The following is a 22,115-nucleotide window of genomic DNA, read 5'->3' as shown; positions in this document are numbered from 1 at the left end:
GATATAGAAAATTCGTGTAGAATAAAACAGAAATCATTGCATTCCATTCTGAATAATGTGATCTTGTTCAATGATCACGATAATTATAGCGGCTATAGTTACGCATTCTCACACTGTTTATTTTCATCTACAAGGTCGTCTTGGCATTCCATCTTTAATTATATGACCATCTAAAAGTAATTGCTACTGTTTTTGTGTTGGGTATTCCTTTATGCCACAAAACAAACAAACAAATGATGACGTTGTGAAAGTACATTCCATGGATCTTAGCAAACAACCCAACGCTAGTAACCGTGGGTGCATTTTGTAAGCATCAATGGTACCTCGATGAAAAGTGTCCGTTCCAGCTTTTTTAGTGGAGTGTATTATTCCTAGAAAGCAAACAAACACAAAAACTGTATATGCGTTAAGATGCATATTATAAGCAACATTGAAGCAAATTAAAGACATATTATACATGTTGCATTAAAAAAAACAATTATGCTTACTTGAATGATGAAAAAATAGCGTGTTGCTTTTGTAATATTTTATATCATTTGATATTAGACAGTTTTAAGATCTAGAACGGTAACGGTGTTACTATTCTTCCTAACACAATAATATAAAAGAGAAGAAAGCCGAATATTGAATTTCCGAGCGTACTTAACTTATAATATAATATAATCCATGCATAAACTTAATTCATCTCAGTTTCTCTTCACGGAAACAAGTGGGCATATACATGGTGATCAATGAACATAGATGGAATCTATTCAATAGTTTAATAGTGTCTGTTTTCATGACTATATTATGTCATGAAGTTTGGTTTTAGGCAATAATGATACTAATGTTCAGAGAATTTTAGGTTGACATATATGTAAGAATTCAGAATCTGTATCTTCAACATTAATAGAATGAAACGTTATACTTTCTTTTTGTTTTGCGGGGTTTGAGGCCAAATTATTACATATCACACCTCACACAAACATATTAACCTTTCTAGCACGGATTATAGATTCCCCATGGAGTGGAAAGCGAAAGACAACAGACAAAATATGACTAAAGAGTTTATGTCAGTTTTACAATACTGTTTAGTAATATATAAAGTGATAGTAGTCTGTATAGGTCAGGGCTAGATATAAATTGACAGGCAACATCCCCCTTATTTCACTAATGAGCTCATGCAATCTTTGAGCTGCATATCGATTTTTGAGTTAAAATATAAAAATTGAACGACGTAAAATAGATGATTGATACACATTATCCATCCTTTAACTTGACTCCAACTCAAGTAGGTTGTTTTGATATGGTTTTGTAAATGCTTTTACTGCTTTCAAAACTTCTTTTGCCTTTTTTCCGTATCAATTGAACGGAACGTTTCAAAATGAAAATCTATTGACAAAATATTTTACCTAAAAAAATACCTACCTATAAGACTATTATTGTAGCAAATGTGTTTCAACACTTAATAAAGTTTTTTTTCTGTTCTATACAGTTTGAGAGTGAATTAATACTAGGTTTTGTTCAATAAATTGTTTTACCGTAAAAATCTCATGATTTGGTTCAAGACGAAAATCAATAAAAATGCATTATATAGTTTATAAAAACCAAACATTTAGCTTGAATGTAGCGAATAATGGTTATTCCATATGACTAGTACTACAATAAACGTCTGTATTTAATGATCGTAGTGTATGATTTCAGTGAATTAAATTGTTGCCTTAATGGCTTGAGGGACACTCAAACCATAGCTATCACCAGATGCATGTGATTGCCAATAAGAATAGCGGTCATGAATTTCTAGAGCAACATTCATGCAACTTAGTTCGGAGTTCGAAAGTCATAGCCGCTTTCATTACTCGCAACCACGCGCAAATGGTAATCGCTATGATGAAAGCACACCTTTATTTAGTAAACGGTTTAAAAAATATATGCTGAGCGTTTGGACTTTACTATGAAGAGTATATGTAAACAGTCTTCAGAGGTACTAGAAATGTACGAAAATCAAAAAATTCCTTTAAAAAAACTTCAAAATAGGAAGTTTACTCACTATTTCTCTATATTTCTTTTCTATATATCCCAGAATATCCCAAATTGACGAGTCGTCATTTTAACATTCAAACGCAGATAATTCTAGCACACATGGATTTGAAGGCCCAAATTTCGACGGTGAGCTGAAAACACTATTACTGATTAGCTCAGCTAAAAATTCTAGTTTCTGAGACTAAAAAATGATTGGTCAAAAAAATGGCTTACCTTTCTCTTTAATTTATATCAAAATATCCTATGACAATTTATCAAAATGATGCAAATAGATGGAACAGATGAGATCGACTTTTCATTTAAAACAGGATAACTTACATCAAATTGAGTTAATGCTTGTTAATTAATGAGATATTAAAACGCAAGAAACTCATTTTATTTGCCGACAGAAAAAGATATGCATGGAATCAAATTAAATGTTAAATAAAAAGGAATTATCACGATTTATTTCACGTATTACACGTTTAGAATATGTATGGAGCTGTAAAAATGTGCTAAGATAATGTGCCATTCATGGTTCAGTCAGTGAATAAATGGATAAAACTTCGGAATAAATGTTACAACTGAGAAATATTCATGTTCACTTTAATTTTGCCATTCGTTTAAATTGTTTTATCAAAGGATTTGTTTCTCAGATATACCACCCCCGAATAAATCCAAATATATATCCAAATAGTCCCATGACAATATCCAGAACTTATCAGGAAAATGGAAAATAAGAAGGCGTACATATTGGAAAAGAAGATTGAAATAGATTTTCACATTTTCTGATGACCACAAAATCTAGTATTTTGAAAGAAGTTAATTTACTATAGTTATTTTAATTTCTATTCCGTTCTCATTTATTTTCACAGGTAAACAGCTTCGTTGGTGCGTTTCACGATGCAGTTATATTGTATGCTACAGCTTTAAATGAAACACTGGAAGCCAATGGATCTATATCTGATGGTGCTGCCATTACCAAACGCATGTGGAACAGAACATTTGAAGGTACGTTGTCCCTATTTTAGGAAAGTATCTTCCTTCTTGGTTAAACCCGAGAAACCATGTACACTATATGCAAAGATACGACAAGGAATGGTGATCGCGAGTCAAGTGAATTCGAAAGCCATATTTTCTTCAGTATTTCAATCGACAAAGCTCTATATGGTTTCCTTACAAATATTGCGAAGGATTTATCAAATTAAGCTAGTTTCATGTAAAATATAGATATTCCTAATTTTAATTCCACTTTTTGAATATGTTATGCTTGTGTGTCTGTTCGTGTTTGAATTACTGGGAAAAAACGATTTGGAATTAAGTTTAAGGCGATTGTAAGAAGGATATTAGACAAGCTTTCAGACTTTTCCAACAAGATTATAAATGATATCAATTTCAGGAATTACTGGGACTGTCAGTATTGATGCTAATGGTGACAGGAATGCAGATTATTCCCTGCTTGATCTCAATCCTGAAAACGATAAGTTTGAAGTAATTCATTTTTTTGTGCTTCCTTATCAAAAGGTTATATCTACAACAATTTTAATTGTATCCAATGTGGGTGTTGACAAAACTTTTATTTAGAAGGCGTTTAGTGTGTGCATTATTTCCAGTAATTACATCATTTGCTTACTTAGATTCTATTTGCCAGTCTGACTGAGGACATTGCGTTAATGGTAGTCTTTGATTGATTTCTGTATATACTTGAAATGAACACGGCATACCCTAATTGATAGTTTTTACTTCAGTTTGATCAGATTAAGAGCTTATATTAACTATCACAGAAGAATTGTATAGTATATGTCACGCTCGTGCTGTTTATTTCTCACAAGAATACTGTTATATGATGGCTTCCTAATATGAACTAATTTAAAATCTATAAATTGACCAACGCTGTAGAGATTAAACCGTGACTTAATACACTAGAGTATATTATTGGGTTAATAACCTATTCAACCCATTAATAAAAGCTTAACTTTCCATATTAATTTGAGTGAAAGATAATGGTCAATCGCGACACAATATAAACCAGATAATTGGCATTATTTTTCAGGTTGTTGCTAATTATTTTGGTAATAAGAAACAATATGAAAAGGTGAAAGGTAAAGAGATACATTGGGCTGGAGGAAGAACTGAACCACCTCCCGATGTACCTGTCTGTGGCTTTGATGGATCTTTATGTCCACCAGAAGGTTCGTTACACCTTATACACATCAGTCCACAATACCTCTAGTAGCAGAAACAGCAATGATTCGCTGGTTTGTCAGATGATGTGTGGTATTAAGCTTATCCAAATTATGTTCTGTCTTTGAAGTTTTCCTCTGTCGACAGCAAGAGATGAACTCAATACCGTAGGTAACTTCAAAATGTAAAATCAAACTCTTAGGCGAAAATTATTTGGTTACCTTTGGAAACAGGTATACATTTCTGAATACAATATAGCCGATTTAAAAGACGATTGAAATTACATTGAACAGGGGAGTTAGGTGTTCATATCTAGATTTATATCTATACGATTTTCAATGTTAACACCAAACAAACGATTTCTTCTGATCCTTTCAGAACCATTTCCAGAATATGGTATAGTGATAATAGTATTGGGCTCAATATTAGTAATAGTTTTAGTAACTGTCTTTTTTATCTATAGGTAAGTAAGTCATTACCGAAACGAACTGAAGGCTCAATGTTTTGATTATTGAGTTGCATAGATAGATAAGGTACAGTGGCGTTTCTTAGAAGGGGCCACGGAAATGTGATTGTGGGTTCATTGGAAACTTTGAAATTGGTGGGCAAGTCTTTTTCTTAGAGAAAGGGAAGGTGGGGAAGGAAACACGGCTCCGGTGTAGAAACACCTTCAGGTATTTATAGTCTTTTTATGACTGAAATGAATGCCAGCAGTCAATTAATTCCTATATTGTGTAAAGATTGTTTAGTATAGATATGTCTGACAAGCTAACTAGTTTGTGATGACAATATTTCATATAATTTGTAACGTGGCCTACAGGTATAATAAAATAGCGATATTAAGACTCCGTTTAGACCCAATTATTAAAATTACTAGACAGTCTGATATGAAAGGGTTTGTCTATCGATTTTTTTTCTGTGGTCGTATTATTAAAGTATCTTAATAACAAAATACCCTCAGTGTTGTGAAGAGTCGATGTATGGTGTTTTATATTCCTACTTTTTATCATCGAAGATCATGTTGATGATACAAAAACGGGAAAGTTTTCTCCGTCTTACGTGGATTTCACAAACCAGCTGGAGTAGAGAAATGCATCTGAACGGACCTTCAAGCAAAAGTGAACTTACCTTGTCTGCAATCCTCTGAGTGGTTGTTACGAACCTCAAACCTATAATGCCCATTAGTTGCATGTGGGTTGCGTTTGGAACATACATGACCACTATTTTAAATTCACAACCGGTGATCACTATAGTGTGAGAGCACTTTAATAATTGGTGTAAAAAAGGTGTTTTTAGATTCCGACAAATAGATGAAACAAGGTGTTTCTTCATCACGTACATAAATCAAGTTTTACAAGTTTATGTTAAGTTTTGTCATATAATACTAGAATCTATTAACCTCAACTATTAATTGCGATTTTTTCGTCTGGGGGAATGCAAATGATGTCTAATTTGTAAGGGAAATCCTCTTATGCCCATATTTTACAATTTACATGCATCTTTGATAGACAACGTTTCCAAAATGTCAGACGAGTTGAAGTTATCATTTCAAATTGCCTAAATTATGACCATTTATTCGAAGGCAGCTACGTTGTAATTAAAGAAATATGAAGAGTCTTATATGTTAAATGCGCTATTTTCAGACATATAAAGCTTGAGGCGGAATTGGCAGAAATGAATTGGCGTGTCAAGTGGGACGACATTCTCTTTGGTTCACCTGAAAAGAATCACAAGTTGGAGCGACAAGGAAGTCGGATAAGTTTAAATCGGGTAAGCGGAGTATGTTTATGCTTCAAAGAACATGATCGGGAAATGAAGAAAAATTCCCATTTATTACGTTGTCTTGACAACTTTCGTCGGATGGAAAATAAACCGAATCTCCTGAACCACAGACTAGGCGTTTAGTTTAGTTGGAAATCGAAAGGTTATAGACTTATGCCGCTGTCCTGTGAAATTTCACTCCCGAAACATTTCGTTACTTGCTGGTCTTTGAGCCGAATCTGAAACAGGAATTGATGACGTAAAACCTTTTGTCATTTTATAAACACGCCTTGGGACGACGGATCATCTTTCTCAAAAGCAGTGTATAAACTGTTTAAAAATTTATTGTGGAATGATAATTGAATTTGTATTTACAAATATTTTTTTTGTTAAAACGTTATATTTTCTACTGATATTTAAAACACACTCTATTTTTTCACGCTGATGCCTTAATTAACTTCGTGTATTACATATAGCCACATGATATATATAAGAGAAAAGGTGTTTTATTAAAGTATCATATACAATCCTTACCCGGAAGGATGTTTCTAAAGGTTTTTCTATGTCTTTCTTTCCAGAAATATTCATATGCCAGTTCGTGCTCAGGAGACACAATTGCTGTTCATCTAAATGATGCTGGTAACAGACAATTATTCACAAAAACAGGGTACTATAAGGTAACAGATATTCATATTTTTGAAACAGACTCCCACCTGACATAAGTTTTCTTATAATTTAAATAAACACTAATCTAAATCTCATTTGTGAATGATTTCTTCAGAAATAGGATATAAAGATTTAATCATTATTCATCAGATGAAATTCGGATCAGATTTGTTTTATCTTAAAAAGTTACTATTCATATCCAAAGAAGCATTGTCTCTACCCTAAATCAAAGTTGGAAGAACAATGATTTAAGATGTTAAAACTTGAAAACACTGGCTCAACTACCACAAGGACGGGTTGAACATGTCCACGCGCCCCTATTACTAAGAAGGCCGCATCCCAAGACAACAATACACAATTAATAAATGTTCTGAAGTAAGTACCTAAAAGGTTAACACACAATGTAAAATCGTTCACAGCTGATGCCCTATGAGTTTGAAAACATTATCAAGTATTTAAAGTTTGAACGATAAACCAGGGCATTTTATATTAAATCTCCAAATGAGTAGTGGAAAATCAAGACAAAACTTCGATTTTTGATATTTAGTGGTCATGACTTGAGTATTAATTTCATCCCTCTGCTATCATATTATTTTCAAAGCGTATACTGTCGTATATATTTGACCTGATTATTATCAGAACTAGACTAATACAAAAAGAGATCAGAGATGTTATCATCTATTAGAATAAGATGAATTATGATCAGACAAAGACAATAGATCAGTTCGATGTCAGGATAAATCTCTTGATGTAGCTAACATTATAGTGTCATCTTTATATGTATTAGAAATAAAATATGACTTTCAAGTTGTATTTTCTGATCAGCTATTTGCGTTCTGTCTTTTATCTCATTATATATCGATTTTCTGGATTGCTCTTGATGAAAGTGAGTCAGAAGTCAAATCCCTACAATGACCGTTTAACAGTTCAACAATCAGTAGATAAAATAAAGAGGTCACCAACTTTAGAAATGTTATAAGCACAAGTATGATTACCCATGTATACTTTATTGTTGGCATAAGAGATACTGAGCTTCTATAAATAGTAACGGATGTTAAAAATCGGGAAATTTGAGTGATCCGTTCCAATGCATGTTGGATTATATTGAGTACAGTGTACATAAAGCGATAAGATGTTTCAGGAGATCACGATTAAACGACTATTAACCACTCTGAATAATTAGATCCGTATGTATTGTATAGGAGACCATTTTATACACATATTTAAATTCTGTGATGGATGTCGCTCGGAAGGTTGGCATTTTCAAGGAACACCTGATGTAACTCTGATACTAGATACTGTACTCAACATCCTTGTACAATTCATTAGACTATTTCAGAAACAGATATCAATCATTGACCTACATCCCAGTCTGTTCAACCGCCAATATATCTGGAAAGTATGGGTCTCTGTAGTAATTTGTGGTGTGATTCGTTAAGTCAATAGTTAATTACAATCATGCAATAACAATTATCTATACTAAATTTCTAAAACTGATAGACCTCAACAGGCTAAAACCAGTATTGGTAATGATTTTTTGAAAGAACTTTATTAACTTAATTATGTATTTACATACCATCTTCAATTTTGTATTGTCTAGGGAGCTATAGTAGCTGTGAAACCAATTCAAAGAACCAATATAACCATAACTAAACCATTATTAATAGAAATTAAAAGAGTAAGTAACTGTTATTTTCACAATATTTAAATATGGCGGGGTATTCTGGAGTCATTTTATATTTATGATCACACACAACTATTATCCTAGACTGTCATTGGTGCTGACGAAAAAAGTCATACATTTCCTGTTTGGCAACAAGAAATGCATACAATTATCTCAATCATCTCTCAGCTACACCGGTAATTTTAGATTTAAAACTCGTCGTCACAATTTCATTACAATAACTTGAAATGGAAATTAACGACCCGATAGCGAAGACAATCTGAAATGACACAGTATAATTTGTTTTGTTTTTTTGTTGAATTGCAAGAAAATCGGAGCTGGGGTTTTAATGTAGAAAATTTCTATGGATACCTGAAAATATCAACTGGTAAAATATTAAGACGGATGAACCTTTTCACTGTCAAAATATAATCAGGCAATTTGCTATTTACATTGGAATTGTTGTCGTTTTGTGATATTTCATAATATATCAGAAAGTAATTGAAATGAGTATACATGACATTATCTATGTATTTTGTAGATGAAAGATTTACAGAATGATCATATCGTCAGACTATCTGGAGCGTGTATTGATCCTCCACATTGCTGTACATTAACAGAATATTGCCCCAAAGGAAGTTTACAGGTAATAGTTGTTGCATGGCTAAACATGTATCCCTTTAGTTTGTAATGTGTTGTAATGCAACATAATGGAAAGCTACAGGCCATGTGATAACAGAATGCTATCGTTAGAAAAGGCTTCGGATATCTCTTATCAATATTGAGAATCGCTGTGTAAAATTATGTTGCACCTAATGTCGAATGTCACGAGTTTCTTGTAAAAAGAAAAACTTGATTTACTACGATCTTTAAATGACATTGAGAAGTAGACAGAACATTTTTATTGATATACTTACTACTCCTTCCTTTCTTCTGGAAACGCTTCCATTGGCAAAAAGAAATCTTAATCAAACATAAAAACAAAAATGATAGAAAACAGAGCAACAAGTATGATATATAAAAATCTGACATCCGATATGATGTTTATGAACAATAGAAAATTGAGTTATATAAGGAGTTGACTAAACGACCTGTTGAACAACAAGTTAACGGTCAATGCACTGGATTTCAGCAGAATGACATAACGCTCTGATTTTGTGATTTTGGTGGATCGATAATTTGTTAAGAAACCGATGATATTGAAAATGATTTTCCATGTTTACAGGATGTGTTAGAAAATGACCAAATTAAATTAGATTGGATGTTTAGATATTCTATAATGCAAGATATTCTTAGGGTATGACTTTTTACTATTTCTTAAAAACCTTTGGTGAAACGAGGACGAGGTGAGAAACGAAACAAAACCATAATCCCAAAAGACAAGCTCTTTTGCATTTGATAGAATTATGACCCCCCCCCCCCCCCTTAGAAAAAGGGTTTCAACCCCTAATCAGTTTTCATCCTAAGTAATGCACCAAATCAATTCAACTTGTCAAAATTTGTCTTAGGATAACCCATTCAGACGATTTGTGCAACATGACGCATCCACGGAGTTGCTTCATTTTCAATTCAGCCTCGATAGTTGTCCCCCATTGAGTAAGTCTGCCCAATCCCAGGAGGCTGGCTACCGGTAGCCTCTACTCTCTATTCTGCCTGACAAACCATGAGTCACATAATAGTTATCGATAGCAATATTTTGAGAGATTAATCGATTTATGTGAAAATGATCAGTCAAAGCTAAATAACGTGTAGCTTAATCAGACGTAAACTATAAATTGATAAGAGTGTGACCACCAACTTCTCGAGGACATTTACCAGTCTACTCATAGAACTTCCAATTAATTATTTAACAATTTGACCGGAAAAATAATTTATTTTACATCACAAGTAGACGTGAGTGAAATTATCTGGGTTACTGCTATACCACTGATAAATGGTGATTCTCTTTTGAGCCTTTCTTGATGAAAACCATACAATTTATACTCATAATTTACAAGATATTGACATTTAAATATTATTGAAATATTAGCTTCGTCCTTATGCACAATAAATTTAACGGTATTTCAAGTTTGTATATCACAAATGATTTTCCACAAGAAACTACGTAGTACCGCTGAACTTCTGATATTTTCATTATTATTTTCCTTAACTTTCAATTTCGGGTTTGTTTTACCTAAAATGTAATTTTCTTGTACATTTTCAAAAAGATTGTCGCTTGATTAAATAGTAGAAATGCCGAAAATAGGCCTTATAATTTGAAATAGGTGCTACGGTTGGACATTCCCACTAAACTATTTTTATTCATCAAAAGCTTGGTTTGTCTTTTTTATCTTTTGGCCATTTACTTTCAGGGCTTATCCTATCTTCATACTAGTGAAATACGTGTTCATGGGAATTTAAAAAGTACTAATTGTGTAGTGGATAGTAGATTTGTTGTAAAAATAACCGATTTTGGCCTAAGATATTTTCGAGAGGTTGAAAAAGAAGAAGAAGACGAATCTTATGCCTTTTATAACAGTAAATAACCTTATTCAAAATTATCAAGCTGTGAATTGGCAATATTACTTGTAATATTTTGCCAAATATGTAATAAACTATGTAATAAACTTAGTATTGAGAATAATGAATTCATGATCCTTTTGAACAGATTGGCGGTTATCATGAAATCCGTACTGGCTCCGTCCGATCACTGTTTTCATGATCTGCAATTATCTAACTTGTAAATTGTCTTGAATGTCGTGGAAGAAATTAGATTGAAATTGGATATGGTCTTATCAACATCGTCTTGAAGGTTATTTGCCTGCAGTGTTCGATTAACGAATATTAGCTTGCAAGTAATTCAATACATACACAGTAAATTATTTTTTATGGAGCAATCGCAAAAAAATACTTTATCTTTCGGTATATGATCACTAGTATTTGAACTAATTATAACAGGTTTATTGCGTTAAAATGCTATATTTCAATCGAAAAATGTGTTTCTTATTTCAGAAAAATTGTGGACAGCTCCTGAGATATTGAGAATATCTACAAAAAATCCCTGTGGTACACAGAAAGGCGACATTTACAGCTTTTCTATCATTTGTCAAGAAATTGTTTATAGAAATGGTGTATTTTATTTACATAATTTAGATCTTAGTCCCAAAGGTAATGTTCTTATTTAGTTTTGTTTGCAGATCATACTGTAGGAATGTTTTGGAGAATACAGGTTTGGCATTTGAAATTTGAAATAAAAACAGTTTAATTGTATTTGGATCTCTGTTTGTATCCTCGGTGATTCGTATTGACATACGGAACAAAAACCTTCTTTAAGGAGTGGGAACATAATTCAAGCCTATCATTGAATGACCCACCTCAAAGGAACAACACAATCGAGCTGACAATTTATTAATATAGATATAAAACTTGGTAGTGTTTATTGTCACAATCTTTACCGTCTTCATTACCCCAAATAAGTTGCAGACGAGTAGGACGTAATTCCTTTAGTTCAATTTCTGCAAGGCTGTAGCTTATAAAAAGCTATTCGGCTATCTATTTCCAGAAATTTATGTCAAAGTTAGAAATGGTTTGAGACCATATTTCCGACCCACATTAGATGACTATGATTGTCCTAGTGATGAGTTAGCTAATATAATTAGAAGATGTTGGGCGGAAGATCCAGCAGAAAGACCTGATTGTCAAGCCTTAAAGTCACTTATAAGAAAACTAAATAGGTATGGATATACGTATATTGCAATATCGACTTATGGAGCAAATTTGGATAATTTTACGTCAACATGGAAACATTTTATGATTATCAAACTGCCATTACTACAAACTGAGAGGATTTAAAAGAACTTGTCTGGCTTTTGTCTGTGTAGCATAACATTTATGGTTTCTAGTGGCTCCATTCCAATTCTTCTGTGAACCCGTGATTTTAATAAAGCGGTATTTATTATATAGATTATTACGTCGTTATCGCAAACGGTAAAGATCATTTTGCTTCTGAATGGTTCAAATAGAAGCCTTAAGTGTACCAAATAACTATACGAAGACTGGAAGCTTCTATAAAATCATTCATGTGAAATACAGAACTTACTTAAACCCTTATGTCTCATGGACAATGTACGTGATAGACTTCTAATAATTACTATATATCTTCTAATGTCTGAAATGATACCTCTTTACATAACCTTCCAAGGGAAAATGTCGTGTTTAAGTCTATATTTTTTCAATTTAATTTTCATTCAGAGACGGAGATAAAGGGAATATTTTAGATAATTTATTGTCCCGAATGGAACAATACGCTAATAATTTAGAAGCTTTAGTTGAAGAAAGAACAGCTGATTATCTGGAAGAAAAGAAAAAAGCTGAAAATCTTCTATATCTTATGTTACCAAAGTAAGGATTTTACTAGACTCAATCTGGAACAATAAAAGTCGTTTTCAAACATTAAAATTCATTTTCGTACATGTCCCAATGTTGGCCATGGCGTTGTCCTGTCATTAGTCACACTGAAGGTCACACGACTTAACATGGTCATTTCATTAATATTTTCATTCTCGCTTTTCGTAAAAATTTGATTTTATTTTGCCAGAATGTCAAAGCTCGAACTTCACTCAAGAAATTTAAGAATTTAATTAGTTAGTTTCCTTGGTTGAAAAGAAAAATATTGTAAAGTTCAATTGAACACATTTCTGGTATTTACTTGCAGGCCGGTTGCTGGTCAACTGATTCGTGGTGAATCGGTAGCAGCTGAAACTTTTGACCAAGTTACCATATATTTTAGTGATATTTGTGGGTTTACTGCTCTTTCGGCAGAAAGTACACCAATGCAGGTAATGGCTTTGGTCATTTTCTGGCTATTCTAACTTCACCTAACTAACACGTGCCAAATTGGTTTTGAAATATATGGGTGAAAATTTTGAATGCTTCAAATCAATATTTAAATACCTTATGATTCATATTTAAAAGCTTTTGCTTCTTATGCCACGCCACTTCCTTGTGGCTCGTTTAGCCTTCAGATTCAGCCATTCAACATCAAAACCTATGATTAGTATACCTAAATAGGAGTAAATTAGTAGCCAGAGAAACACGATATATTAAAGTCAATCAGTCGATAATTCTTCTATAGGCAATATTTTAGAACCATTTGTGTCTAGCTCATTACTAGTTGTCCACTAAAATTATACTACTGAATATGAAAATTAGATCATTGTATACTTCAAAGAGTAATATTCCTTAAATTAACTATTCCAACGTGAGTTTTTTCTTTTGAAGTTTTTCAGCCCTGTCCGTATCTTCACAATGTCAAGCTTACAATCGTCGTCTTATACCACCTTTCTGTATCGCGGAATGCAATGATTTTTGATTGGTTTGTTCGCCATGGAAGAACAGCCAATCTGGGTTTCGGCAGACAAACTGTATCGCTTTTACATACTTTCTGTTGAGTTTGTATTCGCAAGTGTACTATCCAAACAAAATTGCCGCTTTTGACACAAAACAGGTGACTATTGAAGTCAAGGTATAAGACGAGGTTTGTAATTACTTTATAATGTAAAGATGCCCTGTTGGCGACTTTACAGAAACATAAATTATAATTTTAGGTTGTGAATTTGTTAAATGATCTTTACACAACGTTTGATTCTATCATAGAAAACTTTGATGTTTATAAGGTAAATTGGAACCCAATTAGCTGTTCATGTTGTGTATTTACTATTATCTTAAAGTTCTGATTTTTCTAAAAACCAGCGTGAGAATTGCAATTTACACTTCAAGTTCCATCGATCATTAATGCGAGCTTTTTCTTATACAAGTCAGAAAATTAAAGGACTCTTGTAAATAACATTATACTATCAGAATGTTTTTTCGTTCGATTATTCTCCTAAAGAAACTTGTTTACCTCCCTTTTGTTCACAAAATTGAGACAAAACCCTTAAAACCCTGAAGCTCCTGAGAATAAAATGACTGCTATAACGACTTTTTGTTTTTACAATTTACTTTATATTTACAGGTTGAAACAATAGGTGACGCTTACATGGTAGTGTCTGGACTTCCAGTTAGAAATGGGAACTTACATGCTCGGGAAATATCTCGTATGTCGTTAGCGTTATTAGACGCTGTTTTATCATTCCGTATTAAACACAGACCAGATGAACAACTGAAATTACGTATTGGCTTACATACAGGTAAAATAGGGCCTAAATCCTTCATAGTAAACATTTCAAAGACCCAACTAATGTCAAAGACAGGCATACACATATATCATTCAGGTTCCGAGGTAATATTTGAAAGGTTACAAGATTTTCGGCCACAATCCAATTCCTCAACACTTCAACCTATTGAGCCAATGATCTCCATTCCACTAGAACTGTAATAGATTTTGACGTCACTATCGCAAATGACAGAAGGCCAAGTGGTGTCCGCTATATTGATATCGCTATATCGTGGAATACGTGGCAGATTTGTAGCCGTTCGTCGTAAAAGATCACAAATAATTAATTCAAATTCTCACTTATTATTTACATTCACAATGTATTATGGCTCAATCAGTTTAATCAAATACACATTTTCCTACAAATAGATTATGATATAAGCGTTTTGTTGATTGATAAGGCATAATTATTTTCCTATAATTAACTTTATGTCCAGACAAATCAAGTATAGGAGATTATAAACCTTCCTTTAAACTAATAAATTTCTCTTTTTCTATCACTTTTCTTAAAATACCAAAGCCAGTGTTATTTTAAATGTCTGACGAAATTATTATCCAATAAATTACGGATTCTGAAATGGAGTTTCAATTCCAACAAACTGAAATCCATCTTGTCTTAATCTATTACCTGTCCACTCAAAGTTGATGAATGGGAAATAACTCCTTCTGTATTTCTGATCCTGTGGCCGACCAAATAATTCTCTCGTAATAGTAATTACTGACTCCGGTAACTCGGTTGCCATCTGTTCTGTTAAATCTCGAAATTCAATCTACTATTTGTATCAACATCAGCTTGACTGTCACTGCACACAATTTTAATGCATCTAGACCAAAAATAGGCATACAAAAAACCCAAAAGGGGAAGAGAAAGAAGACAGTCATTTGCATAAAAGGTAGGTCATCAGCAAGAGGAAGCATTGGTCTTCCAGTGATGACAACTGAACTTTTATTTCGTAAATAACCAGATTTTGGCCGGAAATGTCGTGATGGATTCCACATTGTCTCTGAAATTGTCAAATGCAGCGATGTTAACAAAATAATTCAGGTCCTGTGTTTATCTTAAAGTAAAAATGTAACTGTTTTAGGGTTCGTGGTGGCTGGTGTTGTTGGGTTAAAAATGCCTCGATACTGCTTATTTGGTGATACAGTTAATACAGCTTCTAGGATGGAGTCCAATGGATTACGTAAGTGATATTCATTCATATTTGATAACCCTTTAACGAGAGCACCTTTATAGGTTTAATAGATGTTGTTTTTGTAAAAATATCTAAATACCAACTGTTTAATGCAACTGATAAAATATTTACACCTAATACATAAATCCTTTATTAACAATATGTATACATGATTACTGTATCAGGTACCCGCTTCTCACCACAAGAGAGCGATCTTCCTACGTTGTTTGACCGAGAGTGGCCAAATGTAGGCGGAGGTTGACGAAGGGAGCCACGGGAAACCGAAAGTAAAAGATCTTCGGACTGTCAAATTTGCTTATGAGTCCATTTTCCACGGTGACGGTCGACGTTCTCCGAGGGTCGGTAATCGAAAAAACAGCATCCGTAACATTAGCCATAAACAATTTACGAGGAAAGAAAACGATCATCTGCAGTTTCCATATGGTTTCATTTCGCGAGTTTCATTTGGATGACCTAGAACCTAGTCAAGTTCAGAGCTGGTCTCTCCAGCTGTGAAGTTAATGTTTGTCATTATATTTAGCCTTTGGGCTATTTTCTCAATAGGAAAGAATGTCTGGAAAGATTAATATATCAATCCTTTCAGGATGTAATTCCACAAAAAAGTATAGAAAACTGATAAACTACATTTGAGCACATTATTAAACCCGACTTAATAAACCCGTTTTCCGACTGAGAATCGATTATGTTGATATTTGCTGTGATTTGCTAATTAATTCATAAGGTTTTGGCGTACATTAACGAAAAAGATGTACAAGATAGGTTATATAGCATGATAACCGTAGACAAAATTGTAAAAGGATTAATAATACTTTTTAGAGGTTTAATTATTATTTTCGGGGAGATTGTTAGTAAGAATATAGGATTGTTAAAAATAACCAACGGTCTACCTGGTGACCGGAAGTTCTCCATTACATTGACGTCATATTATAGTTGGTTGATCAAATCAATATTTTATGACTAATAGTTACTAACAATGATTCCAAAATGTAGATCCATTTTTGTAACGGTCGTTCTTGGCAAGGTGAAAAATTGTTTGTTATGATAAAAATCAATATTATCTTGATGCCTGTGGTGTATTGCATGTTATATTCGCAACATAATCTTTAAACAAACAACATATCAATTCAATATTTTATTTCTTTATATCGTGAGGTTACCAGCTTCATAATAACTTAGTATAGATAATATGCATTAAGTTTCAAAATCTCATATAGACTTTTTCTGTATTTGTATTAACATTTAAGCATTGAGTTACTAAGCTATATGTATTCCAGAGTGCCAAAAGATCGTTTTTGAAATAAAGTTATTCTTAAAATCATTCTGAAAATTTTGGACGAAGTGAATGAAGATGTTCTATATCGTAACATTTTCATACGACGGTAACTTTAGAATCTACATTACCCTTATGAAGTGTCCAGTTTCACAGTCGAAAGTGCAACCATGATTTTCCATAATGAATGGAATTGACCAGAATTGGTGCTTGTTTAAACCTAGTTTATTAATATATAATTCGTTTTATCATTATGTATCCTGCCTTCTCCAATATAAATAATTAAGAAGTACAAGATCATTGAGCATCCATGATCAATATGTTATGCGACTGCCGGGGTTTTGTTAACTTTATAATATATCTCGACGATTTTTATTCATTACAGCATTAAAAATTCACATGAGTACACAAACCAAAGAAACCCTTGATAATTTTGGCACATTTGAAGTGGAATTGAGAGGCCAAATAGATATGAAGGTAATATAACATAGAATATATTTTCTTATTATATTTTGACATTGAAATTGCAAAGCTGCCAAACCCGGTAGGACAATGACATTCAGGGTTTTCGGAATGACCTGAATCTATGGCAACACTTTGTAGAGCCCAGTTTGATAGTCATTGGATTCGGAGAATAAATTGAAGAAATGATTCAAATGCAGGTTCTGTTTGTCTCCTACTAAGACAAATCTATTGATTATAACCCATGGAAGTGGCGGGAGCAGGCTCTGACCTTTGGCAAACAGAAATATTAAGGCATATCTTCAGTTTTTCTTATCATATAATTCAGTAGTCGGCAGAAATAAAGCTTAGTCAGCATCTAACAAGCTAGAAACGGTATCATCAGCATCACCGTGAGCCTATAGCTTTGTCATCGTGCTACCGTCATCCCTCTGAAATTACGTGCTGTATCATTTAACAACTTTATTTCCTTTCAGGGAAAGGGTACACAGACCACATATTGGCTGTTAGGAGAAAAACAAAGCAACGATAACACGGCTGGTAATCTTGGTATCTTATGACCCAATAAATCCAAAGAACAATTATCATTGTAATGATATTCAAGTGGAATGCAAACTCTGATGAAGACAAACTTGGAGTGGAAGATATTGAAGTGCTATTGACTTATTCACTAATTAATATACGCAACCTATATTGTCTTGGATTTATAATAGTGAACCACTTATGGCATGTACTTTATCTTATGGAAGCCACATTATTCATAAGGCGACAGTTATCCAAAGTAATGGGAAATAATAATTCAATCCAAAGAAAAGATGTCATAAGAATAATGCTATGAATTGTGCTATGAAAGAACCCTTGATTTAAAATTCGAAACCGATATGTGATGCCAATATTCATCTTCACATCGGCACGTTTTTTTCATTTTGTTTTAAAGTTTCTTAACCATTATCACGACTCCGTAGTATATTTTCATCAATTCATTTATATTTATCGCCTCGACAAAGAACTTCAAAGAAATTAAGAAAAAGTTAAAAGAGACTTGGGAATCATGACATGTCTAGTGAACAATCTTGTTTTAAGTATATTTTTTTCTTTTCCTTGTTATTCATTTATACCTTATAAACTATTAAATATGACCTATTTTTACTTTTAATAATCAAAATGGCTAAAACCGCTATTAATTTCTGGACAACAACTCGAGGGAGTCATCAATTGCGTCAACGAGTGGAAAATAGCAGTTGTCTGGAGTTTTATATTATAAAAATTACATTTTTTTATTTTCGAACATAGCGCTCTTAAACTGTGACCATCTAGTTTTGATTCTGTCAATTGCGACGGATCCAATGGGGAGCTTTGATCGTATTTATAAAAATAATACGAAACTACATAACATTTCGTAGATTAAAAAAAACAGACAATGCCAGTTATGACAATGCCATGTGGTACAAAGATTGTCGATTCCACTTTGAGTTCGCATAGCTATATTTTGGCAATTTTAATCTTGTGTAATGGTATCTTCTATTTATCAGTCCTTAGTCCTTGATAGTCCGGATAGTTCATATTTTAATTGGAAATCAATTCCTATAATTACTGGATTTCTAGTACACATCAAAAATGTGTTATGTAACAAGCTACATTCATATGTATTGATCCCAATTTAATGATTTTGAAACGGTTTTCTTGTTTGCAATCTATTTATGTACAGTGATTGTTTGTTTCAATTATATCCAAAAATTTGAAGGAACCAAAACTTCTGCCAAATTAAAGCCTGTACACACCCAAAGCGAATATGACACGTGCTTTTTCCACACACGATTACAATTGCGTATCTAGACAAGCAATAGACTGGATTTCAATGAATGATATATTATTTCGTCAGGATAAGCGCACATTGCTTCATGAAACCACCACTTAACTTGTATAAGGAACGCACATGCCTGTCTGTTTGATAACAAAATTAAATTCAACATTCTGGCCTTTCTACCTCCAGACCAATTTCTGTTTAACCTGCCCTTGCTCATATAGATCTTAAGATACAGTCAATCGCACTTACCATCATGTATAGAGCTATTTAGTTATAAGCAGTTCGTTTCATTAGAAGTTGAGAATTATGTTGCTCTGCAACACTTTATAATCTTTTTTGAGTGGCAAAGTTCTAATGAAATGATATACATAAGTAACATTCAAATTTTCCTCACAACTTTTACGTGAACGAACGAAACCACATTTGTTTCTCCTGCGCAGTTAGAAAATCGGCACAAAACCTATGTATTAACGCTTTCGTGTATATTGAATTTTATCACCAGTGATTCCAAAATATTGCGTATTAATAAAACGTTTTTATTGTTATTTGAATTATAGATATTTTTTGTTATTTTATTATACCTGTGAGATACCGAGTGTTCATTGCTCAAAATAAATAAACATATACCGCTATAACTGTATTTTTACTTATTTATATGCAGTCTTTGGAGACCATATCTTATTTAATATTTGGTCACAAAAAACGGCACAAGGGACACTCGGAAAATACTTTGAGCAGTAGTGGAGAAGCAGCATTACTGGATGATATACACATCTCTTACCTTTGCCAACAATCAGTGCTTTTTGGCCATTATATTCACATTCCAGATGCGCTAGATAAATTCGATATTCAATTCATCACTTCAGTTCAAGTTCTTAATTTTAATTTGTGCATGAAGTTGTACTTGGGACGTAAACAAAGTACGTGTAAATCTATACTTTGTGTTAAAAAATCCAGGGATTGAAGGCTCAGCAGAATCGAAGAGGCTCGCTCTTTGAAGTGATGAAGTATTCCTCATTTAAAGATAAAATTGATACACGCGACGTTTTAACCCTTAATCATGTAATCTGTACAGAATTAAAACTCAGGTCCACAGGACTTGAATGCAAAATTAGAACTGGTTCTATTTGTAGGATGCAATTGAAGGCCACTTCGACACTAAGGTCACAATTGGATATAGAATTTCTTGGTACTTACTGTAGACGTTGAATTGATGATTTATACTGATGTACATAATAACATAGTCAAAGTTTTGGAATCTTAAACACACTGATCAGAGCCAATTATTGAAGCATTCAAAAAAAAACTTTCAAGGGAGATAATCACAATATTGTATAAATAAATAAATAAATAAATAAATAAATAAACCAAATACATCCGAACAGTAAAACGAAATCCAAAATAACATAATTCTAGATGATCTCTTATATCCCAAACGATGGAAATGATTGAATGAGATCAAAACCGATAAAAATGAACACTTAATTAATAATTTATTAATTATATAGATAAGTTTGTCTGTTAGTGCCCCTCATTTCACATCCGCTTCTAGACTAAGATTAACTGTCCCAGATACACCTAATGTATGTAACATTAACATTTGTGACATAAATTATTTTCATAATGTACATTATAGTAGTGAAAATGGGTAAAACCATGCGGAAACTTAGCACAAGTTAACAAAACTTGTATATAGAGACAAAAATGGTTAAATCTCACAGCGCAATAAGTTTCAGGCAAACGGGGCTGCTGTGGCCGCCGGAAAGTTTCTTTTCCTTTTTCAATTAATACCCTTTGCTATCCGGAATAAATCCGAATACTTTGATTTAACGCTCTGAAGCAAACATTAGCATCAATCGATAATACTGTCAATTGGAGGCAATCGTAAGGCATCATAATAATACACGGATAAAGCAAGGAACATTTGGTTACTTTATTAGTGAATATAAAGTTTAATAGATAAACTTCATTAGTCGTTCTTTTAATTTGCGAATCAGTCAGTTTTCTTTATAACCGTCACATCTTATATAAAGCTTATTGATCTTTTTTTTTATAATTGAGTATATAAACTCACTTGTTCATTAATTCTAAGATATACTTCATTGCTCGGAATATGCTTTACGATGACTTTCAACAAAATGATAATGTTTATTTTGCCATTGTTTTGGGAAATTTCGTTAGCCGATTCCAGATACCAAGCGACAATTTGTTCCATTATTGTCAACAACACACGGTTACCGTATGATATCCAGCGTTCAGGGCCAGCTTTGGATATGGCGTTGGAATTAGTGCAAGAGAAGTACAATGAAACTATTGCATTTAAGTATATTTACCGTGATGGAGGGCCAGCATGTGGACCAACTGTAGCGGGATACACTGCAGCAGATGTATTTTATTCTCAAAATGTTTCTGTATTCATTGGTCCAGGTAAGATAACCGCTTCAATTACATAATATAACAGTAGAATAAAATATGGATGTCGAACGCAAAGCAAACCATGCTTACTCTTTTCGAAACACCTGAGAAGTCCACTACTTTACAATTATTGCTCTCGATTTTGTCATGCTCATGAGATATTGGATACAGGATTTGTTTTGTTTTTTCTTGCCTCTTCGAATTTTTTTATTGTTTTTGTCTATGTCTATATCAATATATTATTCATTAAAAAATACTATGCCACAATTTCCTTTCTCTAAAAGAGATGACGACGAAAACAGACACACCATCTGTAAATATATGAAAGTCAAGAAACAAATCTTACATATCACGAGCAGAGATTCCATTTACAAGAAATTACCTTCAGGCAACAAAATAGAAGAAAAAAACTTCGTCGAATATATGTAAACCTTGTAAAATCAGAAAAATAGTATCTTATTGTTTGCTAGCAGATTAAATTGTGTACATTTTTCATG

At 33.0% G+C, this 22,115-nt stretch overlaps 1 protein-coding gene across 1 annotated transcript in view; it reads left to right on the top strand.

Moving 5' to 3' along the window:
* LOTGIDRAFT_237906 (hypothetical protein) overlaps positions 1-18,142 on the top strand; it is a gene marked incomplete at its 5' end in the record, with an annotated part of 32,590 nt that extends 14,448 nt beyond the window's left edge. Inside the window, 19 exons of the mRNA XM_009048476.1 lie at positions 2,877-3,012; positions 3,401-3,492; positions 4,055-4,193; positions 4,564-4,648; positions 5,829-5,955; positions 6,525-6,623; positions 8,213-8,290; positions 8,817-8,921; positions 9,501-9,572; positions 10,627-10,792; positions 11,267-11,422; positions 11,817-11,988; positions 12,506-12,655; positions 12,969-13,092; positions 13,861-13,929; positions 14,268-14,442; positions 15,554-15,652; positions 17,320-17,411; positions 17,873-18,142. Of these exons, the coding sequence (XP_009046724.1) occupies positions 2,877-3,012; positions 3,401-3,492; positions 4,055-4,193; positions 4,564-4,648; positions 5,829-5,955; positions 6,525-6,623; positions 8,213-8,290; positions 8,817-8,921; positions 9,501-9,572; positions 10,627-10,792; positions 11,267-11,422; positions 11,817-11,988; positions 12,506-12,655; positions 12,969-13,092; positions 13,861-13,929; positions 14,268-14,442; positions 15,554-15,652; positions 17,320-17,411; positions 17,873-17,956 (2,220 nt within the window). The 3' untranslated portion in view covers positions 17,957-18,142. The remainder of the gene's footprint in view (positions 1-2,876; positions 3,013-3,400; positions 3,493-4,054; positions 4,194-4,563; positions 4,649-5,828; positions 5,956-6,524; positions 6,624-8,212; positions 8,291-8,816; positions 8,922-9,500; positions 9,573-10,626; positions 10,793-11,266; positions 11,423-11,816; positions 11,989-12,505; positions 12,656-12,968; positions 13,093-13,860; positions 13,930-14,267; positions 14,443-15,553; positions 15,653-17,319; positions 17,412-17,872) is intronic.
* Between the last annotated feature and the right edge of the window lie 3,973 nt (positions 18,143-22,115).

This window comes from Lottia gigantea (genome assembly GCF_000327385.1).
Source record: "Lottia gigantea unplaced genomic scaffold LOTGIsca_122, whole genome shotgun sequence".
Taxonomy (NCBI): Eukaryota; Metazoa; Mollusca; class Gastropoda; family Lottiidae; genus Lottia; species Lottia gigantea.
The sequence above is the reverse complement of the archived record's forward strand: the minus strand, read 5'-3'. Positions and strand labels throughout refer to the sequence as shown.